This window comes from Anser brachyrhynchus, assembly GCF_964034855.1.
Source record: "Anser brachyrhynchus genome assembly, chromosome: Z".
Taxonomy (NCBI): domain Eukaryota; kingdom Metazoa; phylum Chordata; class Aves; order Anseriformes; family Anatidae; genus Anser; species Anser brachyrhynchus.
In genome coordinates, this window is record NC_137697.1 from 71888467 (window position 1) to 71909477 (window position 21011).

Here is a 21011-nt window from a genome sequence, read left to right on the forward strand (position 1 = left end):
AGAAAAACAGTGTACTGTGTGAACAGGCTGGCAGTTGTGCTAAAAAAGGAACACTTCGCAGCTGCAAGGGCTTCAAAAGGCAGCTTAGAGCTACGTCTGTAGCAGAGAACTGAACCAGCACTTAAGCCTTCCTGTCACTCCCCATACTACCACCCTGTGTGTAAATCAAATCTCATCTGTAAACCCCAGTTTCCATAGCTCAGTCCCTTCTTCTGGGCAGATGCTGGCTCTTCACCTCCACGAGGCTCTACTTCCCAAGGCCTCCAATCTGATGGTGGAAGAACATCTTCACCACACCACACTGGAAGGCCTTGTCCCAAATTTAATTCCTAGGCGTGAACACCCATCATCACCCCGGGTGTGTATAAAATACAGTACTTTTGACTGCTTCTCCATGGGTGTCTTTTGACAGACGCGTGCTTTTAACACTTTGTGATGGGCAAATTCACCGATTTACGCCTGTTCCCCCGTCAGCGTGCTGTGACAGGCAGAAGGCAGGAAGTAAGGCCAAATACACAGAAGCAACTCGCAGCAGCACGACGTTTAGATGTGCTTTAAGGACAACAACGCGGCAGCTGCTTTCAGCAGCTCGCATCCGCATTTTGGGTGGCCACCCTTGGTGCTTTAAGCGAGTTACCAGGCAAACCCCATCCCCACGGCTCGACCTGCCACCTCCCCGCGCCGCATCCACACCTCCCACAGCAACCTCGTCCCAAAGACGACAGAAAGGGGCTGAAATACCCACGCAGGGCCATGAGGGGAGGGGGAAGGCACCCCAAACCCCACTCACGGCGGGGAGACCACGCGGCGGCGGCGCCGCCCCAAGCCCCAAATCCCCAGCCCCCCGACCACTGCCGCCCCGCACCGGCTCCGCGCCGCTCGCCGCCGGCCCGAAGAAGCGGCTGAGCACCGGCTGATGGCCGACACCGCCTCCACAGCCACCGCCGCGGTCCCGCCGCCTCCCCCGGGGCATGGCCGCGGCACCCAGGACGAGGCCTCGGCCCGGGCCGCGCCGCCCCCGCCGGATGCGTTGCCCTCAGAGCGCCCGCCCCGGGCCCGCCCCGCCGCTGCGCCGCGAGTCTCGGAGTGGTGTCGGTGGCGGCGGCGGAGGGCATGGTGCGCTCGCTCAACTCCATCGTGGCCGTGTGCCAGAACATGGGCATCGGGAAGGACGGCACCCTGCCCTGGCCGCCGCTGAGGTACGGCGGGACCGGCGCTGCGGTGTGCCGGAGGAGGGGGGGACTACGAGTCCCAGCGTGCCCCGCGGCGCGCTGCCGGCCGGCATGGACTGTGGGGCCTCGCGGTGCGCGCTGGGAGATGTAGTCCAGATTGGGAGGCGGGAAAAATGCACGGCGTGGTGCTGGGTGCTGCGCGGGTCGGGGCCGTATGAGGAGCCCCGAGGGGCTGGGGGGGCGCCGGGGGGGTCCCGGCCGAGAGCAGCTCCCTGCAGGCGGGGTCGGGGCCAAAGGTCCCGCTCCGGCCATGGCGCCGGGCTGGGCCCGGTCCCTGCCCCTCGGCTTCCTCACGCCCTCCCGCCTCCCACCGGCGCTGCCGTGCAGCCGTCTCCAGTCACAGAAATGCAATTTAATCCTAAACCCTCGTAACCCTCTGCTCGTTCTCTTGTCAGGAACGAGTACAAGTACTTCCAGAGAATGACCACCACGTCCCACGTGAAAGGTAATGTGTTTCGAGGTGCAGTGGGCACCCTGTTATTAGGTTCGTGTGGTGTCGGTCACAGAAAACAGGTAATTTCACTTCAGTCACCTCAAAGGTAGGCTTCTGCAAGCAGCCTGCCCTTCCACACCCTCCTAAGCCTCACCATCATCCTTGTTTCACAATAAAAGTAGGCGTAGAATTACCTAGCGCACTTTCTTGTTCATATGTCTTATGCTTCAAATGAACTAATTTGTGTTTTGACATAAATAAGACAAAAGAAGATAATTTTTTTACCCAAAAGTACTTTACCCCTTTATAAAAATGCCATCTGCAGGTTGTTTCAGCTAAGTGGGGAGATTGGAGATGAATCAAAGTCCAATAAATACAATCAAAAAAATAAAGTCCAATAAATAAAATCAAAGTCCTGCTACCCCAGCGGGGTAGAAGACAAGTGTCTGCTTACAGCTCTAACCCTGAACAATTATAAAATGGCAAAGTTATTATGTGCTGAATTATTAGCAGGCTTTTTATTAATTTTTTTGCAGGCTGTGATAGCTTATCTGACTCGTTTGCTCTGTAGTTCGGCCTTGGCCGTTCATTACACCACTCTGACCCTTGTGACATTAATTTTGCTTGTTTGTCTGGGTGCTGAAGCCATCCCAGTGTGCCAGAAAACCCCAAGTGTACTGTTCATATGCAGCACCAATACTGCAGCAATATACAGTATATCTGTACAGAGTAATATGTAACTGTACTGGTAATATGTAGCAATAATGGGGGGGGGGCAATGAGACCTTTGCAGCACGGTAATATCACAGATGATTTGGTGAAACAAAGGCAGTTACTGAAGGGTCAAAAAGGTTCTGGAAATCAGCACCAGCCAGTGGATACCGGAATGCAGGGGCTGGAAACAGCCAGCTTGTTCTGACTGGATACTTTTCTGCTGGAGGAGAGTGAAGCCTTGCTGCATTATCCCTGCTCCCCTCTCACATGGTCTTTAGTGTTGGTTTGAATTTTGTTTGAGCCATTTCAATTCTATAACCCAGTAGACCAACCAGGGTACTTACTGGTTGGGCATCTGCTGGAACGGCCAGTGCAAGGTACGCGGTAGGAGCGGGAAGGAGGCATTGGGAGAGGAAGGTTGGGACCTCTCCGAGCCACGCGAGCTCTCTACAGCTGGTGGGATCAGGGCCATGACAGACAACAGGCTTACCCTCTGTTTTTTTGCTGCTTCTCTTAGTCAATAGGGTCACTCTCCTGTTTTTTTCTTTTTCCCACACTGCTATTAAAAATACTGTATAGCAAAATTTACTTGTTCACAAAACTTCTGGGAAGCCTAACATATGCCCATGTTTAAGTGACATATTCCCACTTTCTGATTTGAAGGTCTGTTCCATATTCCACAAAGAATGTGTAATCTCATTTCCAACAGTCCTAAGGATTTTACTTGTGTTTTTGAAATTTGATAGAGCCCGTTGCACCCTTGTATACCAAAAGGACAGAACATAAGTCTTTTTATTTATCTACAGTTTCCGCCTTACCTGGCACAAATAACCCATTACCAAAAAAAAAAAAAAAAAAGATATTTTAAATACAATTAAAAAAAAAAAAGCTCCATCCTGCTTGCAAATCTTTTGATAAGCTATGATCTTAGATGTCAAGCAGTTAAGTTTCTGTGTAAACAGACCTTGTAATGGATAATGCTGCCATAAATCTTTACAGCAAGGCTACCACCTTTAGCTCAAAAAAGTGATCAGTCACTGATTTTTCAAAAGGGGAAGTAAACCATGGAGAAGTATCACCTGATCTTGCTTTTAGTCTGCTTGTGTACCTGCACTGACCACTACTGTAAATTAGATATTGGTCTAGATAAATATTTGTTCTGACCTCTTGGGTGTCCCTCTGTGAATCTCTGTGAGGAAAAACATGCTTTTCAGAACTTTTGTGTTTGCTGCTAGTGGTCTCTGCAGAAAAAACTAAACTGACAGTGCTGTACATCTCTTTGGGTATTTGCTCATGCAGCTTGTCTGCAGGACAAGGGTATTTAGGCATGGCACATGGACAGCTGGAACATCAGTTCTCTGGTGTGCCAAGAAGCAGAGAATGTAGCTGTGTGCAAATGCTCTTTTCTTTTCAACAGAATCCCTCCTGCTTTGTAGCACAGTAATAAGCTTCCTCCTGCCTTTTGTAAGTCTCAACCTCCACGTTTATGTCTCTGACAACACCACTTGCTAATAATGAAGGGAAGTGCTGATAGCCCTCTGCTCAAGAGGATGTGTGTGAGAGATAATTGGATTATACATCTTTGTGTTTGGTCAGATATAATACTGAAGGGTGAGGTCTAGGATATGATTGAACATCTGTCGGACACCTGCTTTAAATTTAATTTGGCTGGTTCTTCTCCCAAAAGTTGTCTTTTTACCTGGCTGCTTTTTTTTCTTAATAACTCTCAAACCTGGTAACTATTTCTGATCAAATAATTGGAATGCTGGAACATGCAAACACCAAGTCAAGTACTGAATGCCACTTTTGCATTTAAAAAGAGACCAAAAATGTTTATTCATTCTTTAAGAACTCTGACGTTGTGAGTTGGTCCCACACATGGAGATGAATTTGGCTTCATAACTAGCAGAGCCCGTGTTTATGTAATGGACAGTGACATGCCTTTTGTGTGTGTTTTTTTTGGTTGTTGGTTTGTTGTTGTTGTTGTTTTTAATTTAAATTTTGCAAGTTTACAGTGTGAATAAGATTACATTGGTGTCAACTGCCTGCCAACGCTTTGAGGCCACAAAGCTGTTCTTTTGTGCCAGTGACTCATTTCAGAATTTGGGTCATGAGCATGTACTTCTGTTAACTGGTGAAATTGATTTCGGAAGGGGGAGGGAAAGTCCAGCAGATGTCACTAAGCAACTAAACAAATTTAGTACAGACCAAAAATACCATTTAAATAAATGCTTTCTCTCTTACTCAGGTAAACAGAATGCAGTGATAATGGGTAAAAAAACCTGGTTCTCCATTCCTGAGAAACATCGTCCTTTGAAAGACAGAATTAATATAGTGCTCAGCAGGGAGCTCAAGTATGTATGATGAATAATAAGCCTGTAAAACATAACGAAGCTGCGCTTAAAGATATGTATAGCAGTACCTCATAAAGTAATTCTCAATGTAACATGTTCTATATCTGTTTAGGAAGCACCTCTGCTATTGATTCTGAGTGATATCACTACCTTTAATTTCTTTAATATTTTTATTTTTTAATCACTTCACAAAACAATTATTACTACTTTGCATAATAAATAGAAGTCCTAGCTCTACACACAAACCATCTGACACTTTCCAGTATTCCTTTGGACTCATATATTTAATTATATTTCTCTAGTACCTAGTTACATTGGTGAATTCAATCATTTTTTTGAAGTTTATTTTTATTAACATTTAATGTATATGAACGTGTCCTTTCTCAGAGCTGTCTTTCTGAATACATCACCCACAATCAAAATATTCTTAAATAAAAATGTCCACCTGTAATGGTTTATTGCTTTGGAAGTTGTTAGTGAGTTTGGGGCTGAAAGGAGAGGTTGGGGGGGGGCGAGGATAAGGACTTTTTGACTTGTTTTGCTGAATGGAATATTAATTCCTAACTAGAATATTAATTCTAGAATTCAAGTAAAAATCTATATTTTAATATATGGATATCTACATTCCCCAGTTATGCTTTTTTAAAAACTTGATAAAAAAATCAGGTCTGTAATTTATAGTGCCTCTTAAGTCACAGTTAGGGTTAGGTTTTGATTTGTTAAGCAATCCTGCAGTGAGCTGAGAATTCTGTCGGTTTAGCAGTAATAGACATTTCAAAATAATGAACTAATGAGAAACATGTAGTCACTTGTAAATTCAGTGAAATACACTGTATGCCGTGATTGTTTTGATTATTGTGACAAATGGTCCTTTAATAAAACTTTGGTTTTCCTAGGGAAACCCCAAAAGGAGCACATTATCTTTCCAAAAGTCTGGATGATGCCTTAGCTCTTCTGGATTCACCGGAATTAAAGAGTAAAGTAGACATGGTGTGGATCATTGGAGGCACTTCGGTTTATAAGGTACATTTATAGTACTCTTAAATTACTAATTTTCTGTGATGGAAGAAGGAAGGCCAAAGTTATTTCCACTTTACAAAGTACAGGAGTAAGCCTTTTTTTTTACTCAGGTGACCTAGCAAACTCCAGTGACTCCAGCAGAGCAAGTCTTAAAGAGTAATATTCAACTCAGAAGTTTAAAATACCTGTCCAAGTAGGAAATGGTGCTCTTGCAATGTCATACAGTCATTGTGCTTTTGAGAGCTTTTCTTAACTATTTAAATTGCTAGGTTTTTACACCAAGACCCATATTGTTTTGTTTATTTTACTGTCCTAGTAGACTGGCTCTGCAGAGGATGTAAGAACAAAGTAAACCAGTACAGTGCTTTAAGCTAAAGTATTACATTGTATACAGGTGTACAAATAAGAAAGGAGTATTTAAAGAGACCTGGCATTTAATAACATTAGAAATAAGAGGAGATTAGTTAAGATAAAACGTGGAACTGACTCTTTTGCCTTCCAGCAACCAGCTGTCCCTACTGTTCCCACTCCCCAGGTTTCTCTTGGTGTCTGTTTATGTTCCAAAAAGACAGTGTGTGCCACTGTATTTTTTTCTCAAAGCCCTGTGTAAACAGCCCTGTTTTCCTACAAAAGCAAAGTTCCTCCTCTCCTTAATTAAGGTATTAGGTGTGCAACAAAGTCTAAAGTAAAACCTATCTTCTTGTTGCCCTGTATTTCCTCAGCTATCTTTCTCTGTTCCCCAAAACTTTTCCTCTCATTTTTGTCTTACACACATATAAAATTTAGCCTGCTTTCCATGCCTACATCCATGTCCCTGAAGCCATCCTTTGACCCCCTACACAGTGTACGGTCTGCCGTTTAATTCTCAGGTGATTTCTTTTGTTAGTTTCTCATATAAATTACACTTATCATCAAACAGTACCACAGAAAAGATAACGTACATCAACCCTAGTTCCTTTCACATCAACCAGGAGAAGCATTCTTTATTCTGATTTTTTTCTTTTTTTAAAAAACAGGTCTTAAGTAGGAATTGTAAAGCAACCTTTTTATGTTTACAATAAAGAAAAATCATTTCCTGTCCTCTGGTCATTTCAGGTATGCAGGAAATGTACTCCACTTCTTGTCTGGCACTTGGACTTCAGGTGTGTGATGAAAGTGCCATTCTGCTCCTGGTAGCAAATTAGACTGTTAATATTTTTTTGTATATAGGGTGAGAAAATACATGTTTGAGTATTTCTTGCCTTTCTTGCAGTTTGTGCCTTTTGTGAATCTCTTCTCTGCGTCTTAGGGAATATATATTTTGGGAAAAAAAAATAAACAAGAATTAGTAATTACGGTTGTACAAAAAAAATCATGCATAAGCAAATAGCCTGTAAAAGACTGTTGTTGCTCTACCTATTTTTTTTTCATTTATCTGTGTCTTATAGTCAATTTCATATGTGGCGAAGCCCACCATGCATTTGATGTCCAAATGCACTCAGTCTATAATCAAGTATTATATAGCAATAAATTGTCCTTCACTGTCAACCATTAAAATGCCTGCTTCCTGGTAATAAGTGGCAAGTTTATTTCTGGAGATAGATTCTCTTCATATTGGGCATAATTGCCCATCATGAGCAAGAGACCGGATTTGGCTTCTGTATGTAATTCTGCCTGATGCATAATGTGAGCAGAAGCATTTACTCCTTCTGTACATTAGCCACTTATTCATCTAGTGCTGTAAAAAAATGATAATTTGTGCTTGTTCATAGAGGAAATTCTATGTTGTCGGCTTTTAATATAACTATTTTTCTAGTGTCTGGTTGATAGAAAACAACGTCATTTTTGATACCATTACTAACCATTAGTTTTATTATAAATAGGCAGTTTTGATCAAGACTACTTTTACAACATATTGCTGTGCTGTTCAGCAGAAGGAATGTGGTTTAAAATTTCAGCTGTTTTCCCTCTTTCAAGTGTCTACTCAGGATGTTTCAAAAGAATTTGTAATTCATTAGGGAAAAATCTTAAGTTTTATACAGATTCCTGCATCCAAACTATCTTTGCGATCTTATTTGAAAGGGTTTGATGGAAACCATACACTTCTATTGAAACAGCAGGTAATATTTTAGTGCTTGTATTGAAGATACACAATGGATTGCTGGAATATTTCCATTCTACCATGTAGAGAAGCGTGGGAAGTAAAAATACCAATTGGTAATTGAAGTGAATCATTTTATTCAGTAATTGTAGGTACTTGTTTTTAAAGCATTATTTTGATCTTACTACTTTGAATGTCTCAAAGATTTAAGGCTGCTTGTGTTCATTAAGTACAAGTCTGTCATGGAGAAAAGTGACTGTAACTACTTCAGCTAGTAAGTGCAACAGGAGTGGTTTGAAGCAGGTAGCGCTGAGGGCATATGGCATTTCTGCTTTTAGCAGTTTGGGGCTTTTAGCCCAAAGTTCAGATCTTTCAAAATAGGTAGAGCTTTATGAGGACAAACCTTGATGAAGAGAGCACTCCGCTCTAGAAAGCCTCATACTTGAATTTCCATGTCTCTCCTGCAAATGATCATCCCAACCACCATCAAGTCCTTTTCCAGTCCTTACCTGGGTTGCTTCTGTTCTTGCTCATTGGGAAGTAACACTGTGGTGCCTGCTGAATAAATCCTCTTGTGCGTTTGAATACACCTCTGCAACAGTGCAGCAAAGAGGTGTTTTGCATCAGGAGGAGCCAGTCCATTATGACCCCATTGAGAAAGGCACTCAGGCTCTAAAGTGACATTTTAAACACTGCTTTAAAGAAGGACAAAATAGTGTAGGTAATCTTAAATCCCTTTAGATGCTGGGGACCCCAAGCTGTGCAGCCTCTAATCCACTTACGCAGATCACAAACTCGTCAACGTACAGTGGTCTTTCTGTCAGGATCACCACAAGAGAGAACGGTGAGCTCAGCGTACCCTTGTTGCACTTCCTCCGACAGAGCTCCTTGGGCAGCTTGTCACACACAGGCTTGTTGTGGGTGTCTTGAGGGCTGAGTATGAGCATGGCCACAGTGCCTTTCTTGGAGTCTTCACCACGGCAGCTGCTCTGCCCTGGTTGATCAGTGGTCCTTGGCATGGGACTTCTTGGCTCAGGCTGCTGGCATCCCTCTGGTATAGGGATCCTAGAGGATAAGGGATGGATGCATTGAATGTGAGGGTGCACAGCTGAGGGCATCTGTCAAGAGCTGGTACTGCTTCTTTGCCATTGCCAGGGTCCATATCATTATTCAAGAGTGTGGCTTCTTGTTCCTAGGAGCCTTTTAACACAAGCTCCTAAGCTTAGCAACTTCTGATCAATTAATCAGTTTGGGTTGGGGACATCCACCATGATCAAGGTTGTCATTGAACAGACCATATTTCTAAATTTGTTACAAGTAGGGAACATGTGCAAGACCATGCCTTTGCCCTCTTTGGTTACCCACACCTTTTGTGGGTGCCCTGGGCAGTGCCCACATCCCATCCAAGTTCCAGGCCCAGGGCAGCAATCCAGAAGGGTTACCACAGGTGGCACCAGAACTGAGGCAGATGCGCATGGTTCAGGAGGTTTCCCAAGAACCTCAGACAGAAAAGGAATCCTTTCTGCACGGGGTCATCCAAGATGTTTTATTGCCTTCCTTTTCTGAAATACTGCATCCCCTCTGTGTCTCATGTTGCCCTGCCCAGATCACGAAGATGCGCAAGCCTGGCGTATCTGCACCTACAGAGCTGTGCTGGGGTGGACCAAGTTCCCAGCTGCCTAAGTGTGGAAGGGATGCAGGTTTCCAGCCTGTCTCTCTGAACTGCTGGTGCCTGCTGTGCTGCTTTGACCAGCACAGGCATGCAAAAGTGCTAGATGGCCTCCAGTTTGGCCTGCTGACCTCAGCAATAGAGAGGCAGGGAGTGGGATAGAGGCAAGGTGCCGCTGCTGCTTCTGCAGCTGCTTCCTCAGGACTACAGAGGAGAGACGGAAAACAGCCTGCCTGTTTCTGAACATTTATACGGATACAGTGCAGCTGTCTGTGGCTTGTGGCCCTCTTGCCCACCCTCCCTGTGTTCTCAAGGACACGGGTTTCTCCAGGGTCAAAGGGGTACTAACATAAGTTTGCTTCTGCCTCAAGTCCAGTGAAGAACAGAAGGTGAGCTCTGAACATGGTGCCCATCCCGTGTTCTCATACAGGTTACACTCATACTCTGTTCAGCTGCTTACTGTGGGAAACTGTCTCTTCTGGAACTTGTTGTCCTCTGCATTTTGGTGGCAGCAGGGACAGATGAGTAGTGTTGGCATTAGGAAGTGAAAACAGAAAGGATTAAAAACAGCTTCCACAGTCCACTGAAGAGACTGGTTCAAAAACCTCCTCCTGCTTCAAAGTGTCCTCAGGGATAAGCTTTTGATGTGGCTGGTTGTTGTGCCAGGTCTTGCTAAGGACAGCCTTCATCTTCTTAAGTGTGTCTTAACACTGATCACCTCATAAGATTTGTAACCTCCTGAGACGGCCATAAAGTGTAATACTGCCTCCAAGGAAGCTTTTGGATTTCTCACAGCGCAGGTTTACAAGTTTAATTACCTCGGATCTCAGCGTGATGCCATGCTGGGTCTTCCGAGTTCCAGAAGGTGTTGATGCTGCTATTGATTGCACGGACAAGAAGGAGCAGCATACCAGCCCAGTGAGGGCTAGCAGGTCATAGCAATTACAAAGTCATTTTGTGCCATGAGAGGCACTCCATAGTTTTGCATGAGCACTTGATGTTTTGAGAGCCTTTTGCTGGCTCAGTGAGTGCATGTGTGCTGGACAACTTGTGGTGGTGATTCACTCATTGTCCCTTGAGTTCCTATTAGCAGTTGGAGTATATCAGATAAGTTCCTTAAGCAGACTTTCTGACTTGGTTTCAGCACCAAGAAATGTAGTTCATACACACCAAGATTGCTCCTTGGTGCAACAAAAGCATGGCAAGTGCGGACAATCGGAAGATCGATTTCAAAACCACATTTCTGTTCTGAGCTGAGACACCAGTGTGGATGCACTCTGTGTGGAAGTACTGTCTCTTTAATTGTCTCTTAATTGAGAGGTTCAGGACTTGGCTTTGACTCTGAAAAATAGTGCTGCTTGGAGGTCCTAAGGATGTCTGCTCAATATAAATTAGATCAGTCTTTTTTAATTGGATTAAACTGGGTATTTTGAATTGATTTAGAATAACATTGAGAGTTTACTAGGAATAGGAACTATAAGTCCAGCATATCCTCAAATATTAAACAGTGGCTTTCTTAAAAACAGAAAACAAAAACAGAAAACACATCTACTTGTGTGGATGGAATGGTCTTATGATACAATGTTTTTGGAGTGTTTAATGTAAACCTATTTTGTAAAAATAGCCAAACACAACCTCCAAAGAATGAACCCACCAGTGGAAAAAGCTAGCAACAAAACTTTAAAAAAATAAAAAATGTATGACTCAGGTCCTCATAACCAAGGCCTCTTTAGTGACACTAAAACAGGCTATATGTCAAACAGGTTTTCACCTTGATAAAACTTTTTTTTTTTTTTACAGCATCTCAAACATCTAAAATTGTCTCTTCTAATTTATATGTTCCTACTCAGCTTGTTGCTTTCTCAGTGCCTTGGAAGCAAACAATGACACTCAAGGTCATATTGCTGAAGTACAGAATTGTATTCATGTATTAAATTTGGAGAACTTGTAATTTCATAACAGAAGAAAAGTTCTTCTTTCATAAGTTTTTGTTATTTTTGCTGTTGAGTTAATACCTAGGCTGGGCATAACAGAAAATAGATGCTGCTGATAAATCGTGTTTGGGGAAATTATGCAACAAAGAGGCTTGAGCTGGAAAATTCAATTTCCAGTAATCTCTGAGGGAAAATGTTGTCTAATATTCATGCTCAGGTGTCTTCCTATGTATTAGTATTTGACATATTGGGTTTGGTAATCTACCTTCTTTCATTCTTCAAAATTATTGAATTATGAAGTTGCTATTCATATTTAGTGCAGCAAGTCTCTTGCAGATGATTAATTACCCTCTTAAATAGAGTTTCTTGACTAAGCATATATGCTTCACTGGGTTCTGCGTGCCCTGAGTGGGTTGTGGATGCCACATTTGCTAAGCTTCAAATCTTTGTTGTACCATAAAGATCACTTCTTAATAATTTGAGTCACTAGTTTTACTGTGATTTTTTCAAGCCTGCCCAAACTTTGCTAACTAATACGTATATACTAAGATATGCATTTTAAGGATTACATTTTAGTATGTCTGAATTTCCTACAGACCATAAAAGAAATCTCTTCCCTGCACGTAAGACAAAGTGGTTTTAAACTGCGTACAACCTGAAGTAGAGACTAACAAGTGTGTTACCATCGTTTTTTGAAGAGTTGCGTTCAGTCAGAGATGTGACCAAGGACTGAGAACCACTTAGGAAGGAGCTACATGGGTAGCCCATTTTTCTGCGGTAAGGTGCTGTGCTCTTCTTGCATGTTGCAGTGCAGTGTGTTGTTGTTTCCTTGTAGCCCTTGTAGCTACAAGAACATGCTGCAAAGAGCAGGCTCATCTGAGCTGTGTGAACCCATTGACGTGGAGGGCGTCACACTAAAGGCCTGAAGCATTTTTCTGCTCTGGGAGGAATCAGTGCAAAAAGTACAGCACTGCATTGGCTTCTTTGTTATTTCTGTTTCAAACTAATTAGTATGGCTTAATCCTATTAAAATTTTCAAAAGCTAGTAACATTACCTTGTGCAAAGTGTAGACTGAAAAGCTAAGCCACAAATAAAGGGCAACATCTCAACATCAGGTCTTTGCATGGAAACTAAATTCTAGATATACACTAAATTGTGTTATGGAGGGTTTCAGGCTGGATGATAGGCAGAGTTCTCCTGGCCAATGGAGAGAACCGCTTAGGCAGCAATTGGCCATGACAATGTAGGTAAATTTCAAGGAAGGAGAGTGGTTGTACTGTCTGTATTTTCTTTCCCTGTCCCACCAAACTCATTATAATCTTACTTTAATAAGCAGATGTGTACAGTCCTGAGCAGTTGTGTTTCCAGAGAAGATTGCTGTCTTCCCAGCATGTAAGCAAGTGTAACTTTGTCCCTGTAATGCCACTAAATACTTCTTTACAGAATAATTTTCCCATGTGTATTTCTGTGAACAAAATGACAGCAATGGAAAGACAATTTAACTAGTCCTTTGACCTTCGGGTGTCTTTTGAGAACAGATTACAGCCATCATAAAGCAATTCCCTAACGTCTCTTCTATATAAATGTGACAAGGTTAAAGCATTACAGCTGATGGGACTATCCTTCTATAGAAATCTGTGTTTTGTAAAAATATATCCATAACTAATGTAGTTATGCCTCTAGTCAATGCTTCTGTCTCTTACCTTGTTACAAATGAAATCAGAAGAAACAGAACCACAATGTTAGCAATGGACTAGTGGATTAACTAATAATTTCTTGTAAAAGTTGAACAACTTTCTTTAGTTTAGCATCTTTATGCTTTCATAGACTTGAGAGAGACACATCCAGCCTTTCCAGTACACTCTTCAAACTAAAGTTTTTAACACTGGAAGGAAAGGTGTAATGTTCCTATCGTTCTTTGTTTGGTTGTTGTTGTGAACTAACACCGAATTCGACATTCCTCTGGGAAAAAAAAATGGTTAATATATGAGACAGAGTTGTAGTCACAAACCATGCAGCTATGAAAGCAGTTGCTTTTTAAGTTCTTTTTCAAGGATGCTTGCTGCAATTGTAGCGGGAAAAATTTAAAAGACCCTCTTAACATGGACCCTTCTTTCCACTTTACAAAGGAAAGTCTAGTGCATAAAGGTTATCTGTTTCTGCTGGGGCAAAATGGGCAGGCTTTTCAGTAAAGGTCATACAATATTTTTATTGCACCGTTCTTGTCCCTGGCAGAGAACTGGTGATGGGAGCTTACACAGCGTTCTCTCCCTCACCATATTTAGCCTCAGCAGCTCAGGAAGGAAGCAGTATTACCCACCTCACTTGGCCAAGCCCTGGGAACATGGGAAGGAAGCGTTTTTGAAGGTGCTTCATGGTGAATAACCTTATCATGGTTATCACAGCTACCCTTCCAATAGAGATGGTTTAAGTGTTACCTAGGTGAGACCTAGAACTTCGAGAGCTCTTTAGCTGTGAGATTTTTTTTTCATATGTGATGTATATATTAATGCTCTTGTGGCTTCAAAAATGCAGCTTGCAATATGCATATTAAGAGTTGAAAAACAGAATGCAAGTGGACAGAATGGTTTTCTTTGAAATTTTCTCTTTTGTGTTGTTCTGGCATTTTGCTTGGATTGGCAATGTTGTCTAGAAGCAGAAAGACACTCGAAAAATAAGTTCTTCACATAGTTATTTTCCCTATTTTATCTACTTTATGTAATCAGTAGAAGATGGGAAGGCCAAAGCTATGTGCAAGTGTCCTTCTAAAACCGACAAATCTTTGAATGACTGGATTTAATTCGTCTCTTCTACAGCAACTGGTCGCTATGCCCTCCAGTGTGCAGCAGTTTGGTGATAAAATCTCTAAAAGATTAATTTTCTATGTAGTACTTTCGACAACTGCTTGTAATGTGCAGCTATTTGTTGTAGAGGTTTAGGGTTGTTTTAACCTGTGTTCTACAAGGACAACTAATTCAAGGTAGTAGTTCTTTAAGTGCAGACAGAGACTAATTTTGTATGGCTGCCTGTCCAATACAGCTGGAAATTATGGGGAAAATAATTCCTAGGTCATCTACTTCTTGATGTATGATTCAGAGTCATGTCTGTTGATGGTTGCCTAGAAAAGAGCAAAATGACAAGGGTATGCTAAAATCTTTTCACAGGGATATAAAGGCTTATGTGAGTAATAAAGACTCTGGCTCACGTACGGGGGTGACTTGCCTGGGACAAGAGGACCAGTCCTGACACCAGCTCTCCTGTCCTCCCTTTCTTTTGGAAAGTCATCTCTGAGGAACAGCTCTGGTGTTTCTGAAGGAACAGATCAGCAGCTATGGTTTTAATAGACTGTGCTCTAAAATGAAACAAAACCAACTTTGCTTTCCTTATCTCATTAAACTGTAATACCTTAAATGGTTCTGTAGCTGCTACATTAGCAGGCGAGCCTGCGAGAAGAGCAAACACTCTCACAAGAGAACTCCCACGAGAAACTAGTACAGGTACAAATACAGTCCTAGGATAATTTAGTGGATTGTGGTGGGAAAGCAAAATAAATGAAAGTCATACCAAGAATGTCTTTGAGATCCAGTGTGGCAACGGAGTGAGGGAACATAATGACCATGCAGTGAGGGTGCAGACTTTTCAAATGTAGCAAACCAAGAACTCAGAAGAGTGATCCTTTTGTTTTATAAATCTCTTCCTCTTGGTCTGATATGTTGGATTTACACGGCAAACTTTTGGTAGCAGCGGGGCTGCAAGGATGGCCTCTGTGAACAGAGCCCAGCAGCTGCCCCACACCAGCTCCAGCTGGCTCCAACAGGGACCTGCTGCTGGCCTGATCTGAGCCATGAGTGACGCTAGGTGTACTTCTGGGAGAGGAGATGGAAGAAAGGGAAAAAGCCTGGTGTGCTACAACAGCTGAGAGAGAGGGGTGAGAAATGAGTGAGAAGCCTACCTGCAGCCCCTGAGGTGAGTGCATCAGGAGGGCAGGAGGTGCTCCAGGCACGCAGCAGCAGTTCCCCTGCGGCCTGTGGAGAGGCCCCTGGTGGAGCAGGCTGTCCCCCTGCAGCCCACGGGTCCCACACGGAGCAGATCTCCACGCTGCAGCCCGTGGAGGAGCCCCCGGTGGAGCAGGTGGATGTGGCCTGGAGGAGGCTGCGGCCCATGGAGAGCCCCCGCAGGAGCAGGCCCCGGGCCGGAGCTGCAGCCTGTGGAGAGGAGCCCACGCAGGAGCAGGGGGTCTGGGGGGAGCTGCCGCCCGTGGGGGACCCGTGCTGGAGCAGTTTGCTCCTGGGGGATGGATGGACCCCGTGGTACGGAGCCGTGTGGGAGCAGTTCCTGAAGAGCTGCTGCCTGTGGGCAGCCCCCGCAGGCTCAGTTCGGGAAGGACATGGGAGGACATGGACGTGGGAGGGACCCCACGTGGAGCAGGGGCAGAGAGGGACCGTGAAGGAGCGGCGGAGACAAAGCGTCAGGGACTGACCGCAGCCCCCATTCCCCGTGCTGCTCAGGGGGAGGAGGTAGAAAGGGGGGCGAGGGGGGAGAAAGAAAGTTTGCTTTAGTTCCCACTACCCTAGCTTGTTAGTAATAGGTAATAAATTTCTCTAATCTCCCTATGCTGAGTCTGTTTTGTCTGACAAGAATTGTTGAGTGATCTCCCTGACATTTCCTCAACCCTTGAGCCCTTTTCATCCTATTTTCTCTCCCTTTCCCTTTGAGGAGGGGGAGTGAGAGAGTGGTTGTGGTGGAGCTCGGCTGCCCAGCTGGGTAAAACCACCACAGCCATGAAGGTGCCTGTCCCATCTGGTGGTGGGTTCTGCTATGACTGGGGAAAAATTCAGCTTGTCCTGATATTCCATGAAGATAACCAGGGCCAGATGTAGCCCTGGGGAGACCGGACTGGGCCATGAGGTCAGACTCAGGCCAGGTTGGGAGGTCAGCTCATGATGTAGTACAGCAGCCTACTTAAATTGCAATGTGAAAATTGCACTTGGCAGAGCTTTAGCCATTGGAATACATGGTCGAATCACATTACAAATGCGTTTCACTGTATTCACCTCTGTAACATGCTCACTGTCATGATGTTGGGGAGCAACACGTAGGTTGTAACCAGCTCAAGCCTGTTCTTCTGCAGCTTCTTTTTGTTTGTTGCTTGGTTCTTTCGCTCTACATTGAGCTGAGCTGTGTATACATACAGACCCCAGAGCTGGTCTGGCTAACTCACGAAGGCGTTTGCATGTTTTCTGTTGATTCAGGGGCAGACAGTTACACAGCTGGTTGATCCATTCAACCTATGTTACCCTTTGTCTACAACAGAGGCCACTCTCTGGTTCCCATTGGGCTAAGTTCAGCTGCCCGTTCAGCAGCTGTGACCAAGTCACTCCATGCGTTCTTCCCTGACCTTTCCTGCTGGTAGAGAGTTCTTGCTGAAGCACTGGAAAAATTCCCATTAAGCTGAGTAGGAAGTGGATTTATCCCCCTACTGCAAAAGAAAAGTATCTCATTTTACAAGGTGTTGTTTTTTTTAATTTTGTGAAGCAAATTATTCTTCGATCATTCCACATGATGTTTCTCCTTCTACAGCCTGCCCTTAGATAAAAAAATAAATAAATTATATTTGTATACAAACTAGTTGTACATCAGTTCAGTGCTGATGGATATCGGTATGCTGTGACTTACCCCTCTCATTTTAAGGTATTCTGTAGTAATAGAGCTGCTTTTCTAGAAATGAGCTTCTCAGCAACACTACCAATTAATTTTATTGGATAAAATTTGCAATTACTTGGTTCCTGTACTTAAAGTTGTATCTAATAGCATGCTGCATGGTGAATCACTTCTAACAAAGCGTTACTGATTGCCATTAAGGGAAACAAGGAAACAGCTGTAAGCATTTCAACAAATTTGTTGTACTCAGACACCAGGGTAGCTTTTTTAACTCAAGAGTTTGTGTGTATTCGTTAGGGAGGAGCTCACTTTACAGTTGTCTTTATAATCTTTTTCATTCGAGGAACCTGAAAATTCTCTTTGGTGCTGTTACAAGACTTTCAAAACGTATTACCACTTTGCCATAATCCAGAGATCAAACTTGGATGTTAAATTGATATATAACTTGATCACTGGAATTTCAGACTAATGCAGACTAGAAGTAGCCTATGAATCCTTAGTGATATTAATAAAACATTGTAAAAACTCACCGTCATGTGCAGGCCTCTTCTCACCAATTGAAATTTACTGTCTTTCAAAGACATATAATACACACATTACTTGTTGAGACAAGGCCATACTGCTTCTTTCTTCTCACAGGACTTCTCATAACTTTTTCTTAATTAATTAATTAAATTAGTTTTCTCAGAGCCCAAAGCTCTGAGACCAGGTCTTGCTGCCACTTAACAAGTGGAACTGGGACACGATGATATTACCCTTTCAGAAAGTGCTCCTGGGCAGAATGCAATGAGGAGATCTAGAGTTCAGTTTTCAGTGCTTTGGTTAAACCTTGTATATAAATAGTAGATTAGTTTCAGTTTTAGATAACATAATTTTAGTGTGCAAAATATAAGTAGAAACTGTCCTAAGATCCATCTTTTTGTTTGTTTTGCATACTGCTGTGGTGATATCTGGAGCAGACAATAAGAATTCAAAGAATTGGTAAAGAAAATAGCATTTCAAATGAGAATGTATATTTGGTATTGTCTTATAGATTTCAAATAGTGTTTTAACACAAGATTATTAAAAATGTCATTAAACAAGAATAATACTTCATGAATAGTTGAGCTGTTTTACAGGGAGCAATTCAATTTTAATTATTTTTTTCTTTGCATTTAAAGGCAGCAATGGAGAAGCCAATTAATCATCTACTGTTTGTGACAAGAATTTTGCATGAATTTGAAAGTGACACTTTTTTTCCAGAAATTGACTACAATGACTACAAACTTCTCACAGAGTAAGTATCAGAAGGGAGACTTAATGATTATTTATTCTGAATGTGTAAGGATCCTACTAAGGCCATGTTCTGTTTTAAGTTAGGGGTGCTTTTCACTGTATTTTTCCTCAAAGTTGTGTTTTACATAGATCTTGGAATTTATACCACACTCAGAACAGACAGAATTTTTGAATTTTTTGGATTCTTCAGCCTCCCATAACCCTTACAGCAAGGGATTGCATTTCTCAGTTTGAAGACGCTTGAAAAGGAGCTTAATTATTTTCTCTCACTGTAGAATTACTCAAATATTTACTAAGCTTTGTATCTCTCAGTATGCTGTTTAGTGGTATTTTAGCCTCTGAATTTCTTCGGTGAATCATCTGAGACAAAGAACAGGGTAGGTTGGACCTTTATAGATTTCTAAGGTTATTCCTTTCTCTTGTGAAAATTTACTTTTTACTAACAAACTTAGTAAGAACAAGTATTAAACAGTTAAGTTTCTGCCATTCACTACAGTTTCTTTTATGTTATCCTTGTCACATTCTAGTCATGCTTTTTATGTTCTTTCAAACAAGATCGTATCCAACAGGCAGTGGGGAGGTACCAAAAGTACAAATAGATGCCTCAAAAAGCAACACAAGTACAGGAACTCTTCATCTTGCTGCTCCCATTTTGGTTTCCAGCTAATGGCAGAGCAACAGCAGACAGAACGTATGGCAAGTCCTGCTCTCTGCTCACAGCCTAGGGCACAGGAGTGGATTTGCACTGAATTGGCAGAGAATAGGTGGGGGAAGCACAGAAGGAAGCAGGAGAGGCAAAGTGAGTGGGGAGTATGAGTCACCTTTCTCAACTTCAGCATATTCTGAAGTGCTCTGTGATGTGTAATACCCTAGTCTAGTGTAATATAATTATCTCTGACCCAAAGTTCTTCCCTCTTTCTCTTGTTTGTTTTCTAGGTATATATTAGTTTTGGTCAATGAACTGAAATCAGAATTTGGTCTTAAAACATTAATTATAAAGTAGCAGATAATTTCCCTACTGAAATGGAAGCCTAACAGAGGCTGACCCAGCAAATACAATTTAAAATTTCTTTCTCCCTCTATGTCAACATTACTCATACAAAACTCTTATTCTGTCACAGGGAACTGAAGAGATTTTAAGAGTATCTATCAATAAAAATTGCTTTAGTAACTTTGGAATAGAGGGGAACACTTTGTAGCAGGTAACAATCATTGGCTTTAAGAAGGTCTCATAGACCTGTAAAAAGCCTTTACCATAGCATTTCCTCTAGACCATCTAGACAAAAGCAAACAAAAAAATACGTGTCTATGTCACTTCTGCCTTTACCGACATTTTAAGTAATGTGGGAGGCTCAAATCAAAATTTTGTTTGTTTTTTATTTGTCTTGTTTGTTTTGCATGTCTACTTTCTCAATTTAAAAAGATGTACATACAAGTAGCATGATTCACATGTGACATGTTTCCCAAAAATAGTTTGTAGTTAGTATTCGTGTGGTAAGGATTAATTTTCATCTCCTTTTTACCAGGCAACTCTCTGTTCTGATTAATTGGATAAATTACTGGTGACTTACAATGATATTACTATCTACTTTTTGTCCTTTGCTTTTTCCCTTTCCCTTTCTCTAGATACCCAGGTGTCCCTGCTGAAGTCCAGGAAGAGAATGGCATCCAGTACAAATTTGAAGTGTATGAAAAAACTGTCTTGGCACAGTAAATGAGTCTTTCTGTACTTCTACATAAGGGCAGGCATTTTAAATTATAAAATCTTATTGAGTGAAAATACATATTGCATCACTGTGAGAAAATCCTACTTGATAGTACAATAGTTCAACAGTGAAAGATTCCAGAAAACACACCCCACATCACAAATACACATCCTGCAGTGGAAATATGAGGGTGGTCAGCAGCAGCTGCAGCTCCAACCCTGACAGTGAGAGCCTACAAGCTCAGATCCCTACCACCCTTTCATTGCAGATCAGTCTGTGAGCAGGAAATTTAAAAAAAAAAAATAAGAGTAACCCTAAAAACTCTGATGACTTCTTCCCCAAAGCATTTTAAAAGTATTGTGTTATGAAGCATTTTATGGGAAATACAAGTAACATTGACCTTAATCTTGCACTAAGTCCCAGTTCTAACATCAGTGAGGATTATACTGGACATTGACAAGTTTTACACAGCTTGACGGTACAGCACAGCATAACAGTGGCCAGTTTTCTAAGAGAAGATTAAAAGTTGATTTTGCATGCTTTTGAAAAGCAAAAACCAAGTTTCATATATAAGAGAAAAACACTTACTTAGAATATCAGCTATGGATACCCCTTGAATTCTTCATAATAAATTGATACAAAGTAATAAACTGATGCAAAGAATAATTTTTGCAGTATCTGTACTGAATTGTCTTAGTTTACTCTGTTTCTTTCAAAATGTTAACAGTGTAAGTACTTTTCTATGTTGATCTTCTTGTTCTGTATGTGCTGACTTTACATCAATCAATAAAGATTTAAACATCAACGTTATATGATTGCGTTATATAGGAGTAATACTATTTTTTAATTTGCTAACATACAGCAAAAGGGAAGAAAGAACACTGTTACCAAGGAGATTGGGGTTTTTTTTGGTATTTTTTTATATTTTGTGA

At 42.1% G+C, this 21011-nt stretch overlaps 2 protein-coding genes across 5 annotated transcripts in view; one reads left to right on the plus strand and one right to left on the minus strand.

The window, feature by feature from the left end:
• MSH3 (mutS homolog 3) overlaps positions 1-1030 on the minus strand; it is a 114241-nt gene extending 113211 nt beyond the window's left edge. For both annotated transcript variants that reach the window (XM_080574043.1, XM_080574042.1), the window contains exon 1: positions 866-1030. In XM_080574043.1, coding sequence (XP_080430169.1) covers positions 866-973 — 108 coding nt within the window. In that variant the 5' untranslated portion in view covers positions 974-1030. The remainder of the gene's footprint in view (positions 1-865) is intronic.
• Positions 1031-20889, plus strand: DHFR (dihydrofolate reductase). Of its 3 annotated transcripts, none has more exons than XM_080574080.1 (6): positions 1031-1199; positions 1628-1677; positions 4628-4733; positions 5630-5756; positions 6849-6895; positions 7815-17519. In XM_080574080.1, exons 1-6 carry the CDS (start codon positions 1114-1116, stop codon positions 7819-7821), a joined length of 423 nt encoding a protein of 140 aa, XP_080430206.1. In that variant the 5' UTR covers positions 1031-1113; the 3' UTR covers positions 7822-17519. The 3 variants fall into 3 exon arrangements, with proteins under 3 accessions (XP_080430206.1, XP_080430205.1, XP_080430204.1); XM_080574078.1 differs by lacking the exons at positions 6849-6895; positions 7815-17519 and adding exons at positions 18259-18374; positions 20000-20889 and having other exon boundaries at positions 1035-1199; XM_080574079.1 differs by lacking the exon at positions 7815-17519 and having other exon boundaries at positions 6849-7690.
• Positions 20890-21011: the final 122 nt, after the last annotated feature.

Bases quoted from the DNA above. Each gene is read 5' to 3' on its own strand.
- DHFR (XM_080574078.1), top strand. From the start codon at position 1,114: ATGGTGCGCTCGCTCAACTCCATCGTGGCCGTGTGCCAGAACATGGGC. The intron at 1,678-4,627 runs GTAATGTGTTTC...TCTCTTACTCAG, and splicing joins CACCACGTCCCACGTGAAAG to GTAAACAGAATGCAGTGATA. The intron at 18,375-19,999 runs GTAAGTATCAGA...CCCTTTCTCTAG, and splicing joins GACTACAAACTTCTCACAGA to ATACCCAGGTGTCCCTGCTG.